General features: G+C 36.4%; 1 protein-coding gene across 1 annotated transcript; it reads left to right on the top strand.

Annotated features, from left to right (window-relative positions):
• The first annotated feature begins 43 nt into the window (after positions 1-43).
• Positions 44-1,032, top strand: LOC106523454 (olfactory receptor 1-like). Its single transcript, XM_014016869.1, has one exon. It carries the CDS (start codon positions 44-46, stop codon positions 1,007-1,009), a length of 966 nt encoding a protein of 321 aa, XP_013872323.1. The 3' UTR covers positions 1,010-1,032.
• Positions 1,033-2,111: the final 1,079 nt, after the last annotated feature.

Raw genomic sequence — 2,111 nt, 5'->3', positions numbered from 1 at the left:
GCAGCTCTGTCTGTCCTGACAGATCTCAGAGGTTAATTTTACAATGGACCTTTTCAATTCTGCTCTTGGAAGAAATATCACATTTGTTCATCCTGCTTATTTTATTTTAAATGGATTTATTGGATTGCCTTATATGAAGTACTACTACGTGTTTCTGTTTTTTGTCTACATTGTTTCAGTGTTTGGAAACATGGCTGTTATGGTTGTAATATTTCTGGATTATAACCTAAGAACTCCAAAGTATGTTGCTGTTTTCAATCTGGCATTTGTGGATCTGTTAGAGAGCACTGCTCTGGTGCCAAAAGTTATTGATGTTTTTTTATTTAATCACTATTACATCCCCTATGCAGACTGTTTMGCATTCATGTTTTTCTGCTTCTCTTTTCTTTCATTGCAAGCTCTGAATCTACTTGCTTTATCATATGATCGACTGGTGGCCATCATGTTTCCTCTGCATTATCAAACAAAGTTTACTAACAAGTTAATGTTTTCCTTGATTGCATTTTTCTGGAGTTTTGTTATAGTTTGTAATTTTATTGCAGCCGGTCTTCTAACAAGACTTTCTTTCTGTGAGTCTGTGGTTATTAACAGCTATTTCTGTGATCATGCTGTCATTTACAAACTTGCATGTAATGACTATTTTCCAAGTGCCGCCCTTGGGTTTTTTCTGCCAGTTCTTTTTCTTTGGGTTCCTTTACTTATCATCCTGTCCAGTTATATTTGTATTGGCTATACTTTATCGAAAGTAGCTTCAGTTGAAGAGAGAGTGAAAGCTTTTAAAACATGTACAGCTCATATATCATTAGTGGCAATCTTCTTCCTTCCAGTAATTATCATATACAGTATAGATTTAAATATGCATCAAAATGCCAGAATCATATCCCTYTCTCTGACCTCAWTCTTTCCTCCTATGTTGAACCCAATTATTTATGTTTTACAGACACAGGAAATTAAAGTTTCTATGAAGAAAATATTTAATAAAAGGAATACTAGTATTATGGTAAAATAAGACATTATCTGATGAAAACAAAGTGCATGTTTTAATTCATTCAATAAATTATTTTATTTGTAATCGCTGAATGCTTTACTGTTGTGTCTTAATATGATGTAGATTCTGAGTCACCCAGAACATGATACAGGAGTTTAAAGGGCACTGTCTATGCTGCATTTTTAAAATTCAAGATATACCACAGATGTGGTTCTGCTCCACTCCGCTGCAGTTTGATCTCCGCAGCAAATTTGGAACCATTATAATTAATGAGAGTATTTACTCTGGCTTCGCATGGCGGCAAGGGGCAATGGTGAGCAGARGGCGATGAGCCAAAATATTATTTGATCCTAATTTTGCTGGACTCTGGAGCTCTGGAGTATATCTACAAAGATCATGTTGCATCAACAGGAAAAGGAACAAGCATAACATCTGTAGTTTTAGAATTATTCACCAAAGGCAGACTGATTTAGTCAAAGTTACAGCTTTATTAATAAATATATGGGTATATTTATACACAAATGCTGTCAGAATATAACTTTCTGTTTGGGAAACGGAAACATGTAGCAAGCAGCATACTGTATTTAAACACACAATACACGTGGATTTTATTCTGAAATCAGATGTTTCAAAAACACGACAGCGATGCAGTTTCAACTGTGTTTGGAATTTGACTCCACAGAATTAATTATTTTGCTCCGACTTCCACATTTATCATTGGATTTATTGCACAATCTCACATCTGTGTTTCACACCAGACTGGACCTGAGCAGACTCTGTAAGAACTGGGTTGCAAATGAATAGCTGTGAACTGCACAATTCAGAGCGGAACCTGGTGTAAATTAGCCTAATTTAAACTAGATGTTTTGGAAATTGTTATGGAGATAGACTGTTATGGAGAGCTCTACCGTTCTCCACCACCATTGGTGGCATCTGCCACTTTGACAGGAACCTCCAGTCCATACTCAGCACAAATGTTCTTGTATGCTACAGCTCCTTGATTAGGGCACTCCATTTATGTTTGCCTGTCTGGACCTTATAACATGCTATTCTGTGTTAGACTGTCTCTGGGGTGCATTGGCAAAGCGTGCATCTTGGGTCTTATGTGGATTGGTAGACTAAG

Source organism: Austrofundulus limnaeus, unplaced genomic scaffold, assembly GCF_001266775.1.
Source record: "Austrofundulus limnaeus strain Quisiro unplaced genomic scaffold, Austrofundulus_limnaeus-1.0 Scaffold157, whole genome shotgun sequence".
Classification (NCBI taxonomy): Eukaryota; Metazoa; Chordata; class Actinopteri; order Cyprinodontiformes; family Rivulidae; genus Austrofundulus; species Austrofundulus limnaeus.
The sequence above is the reverse complement of the archived record's forward strand: the minus strand, read 5'-3'. Positions and strand labels throughout refer to the sequence as shown.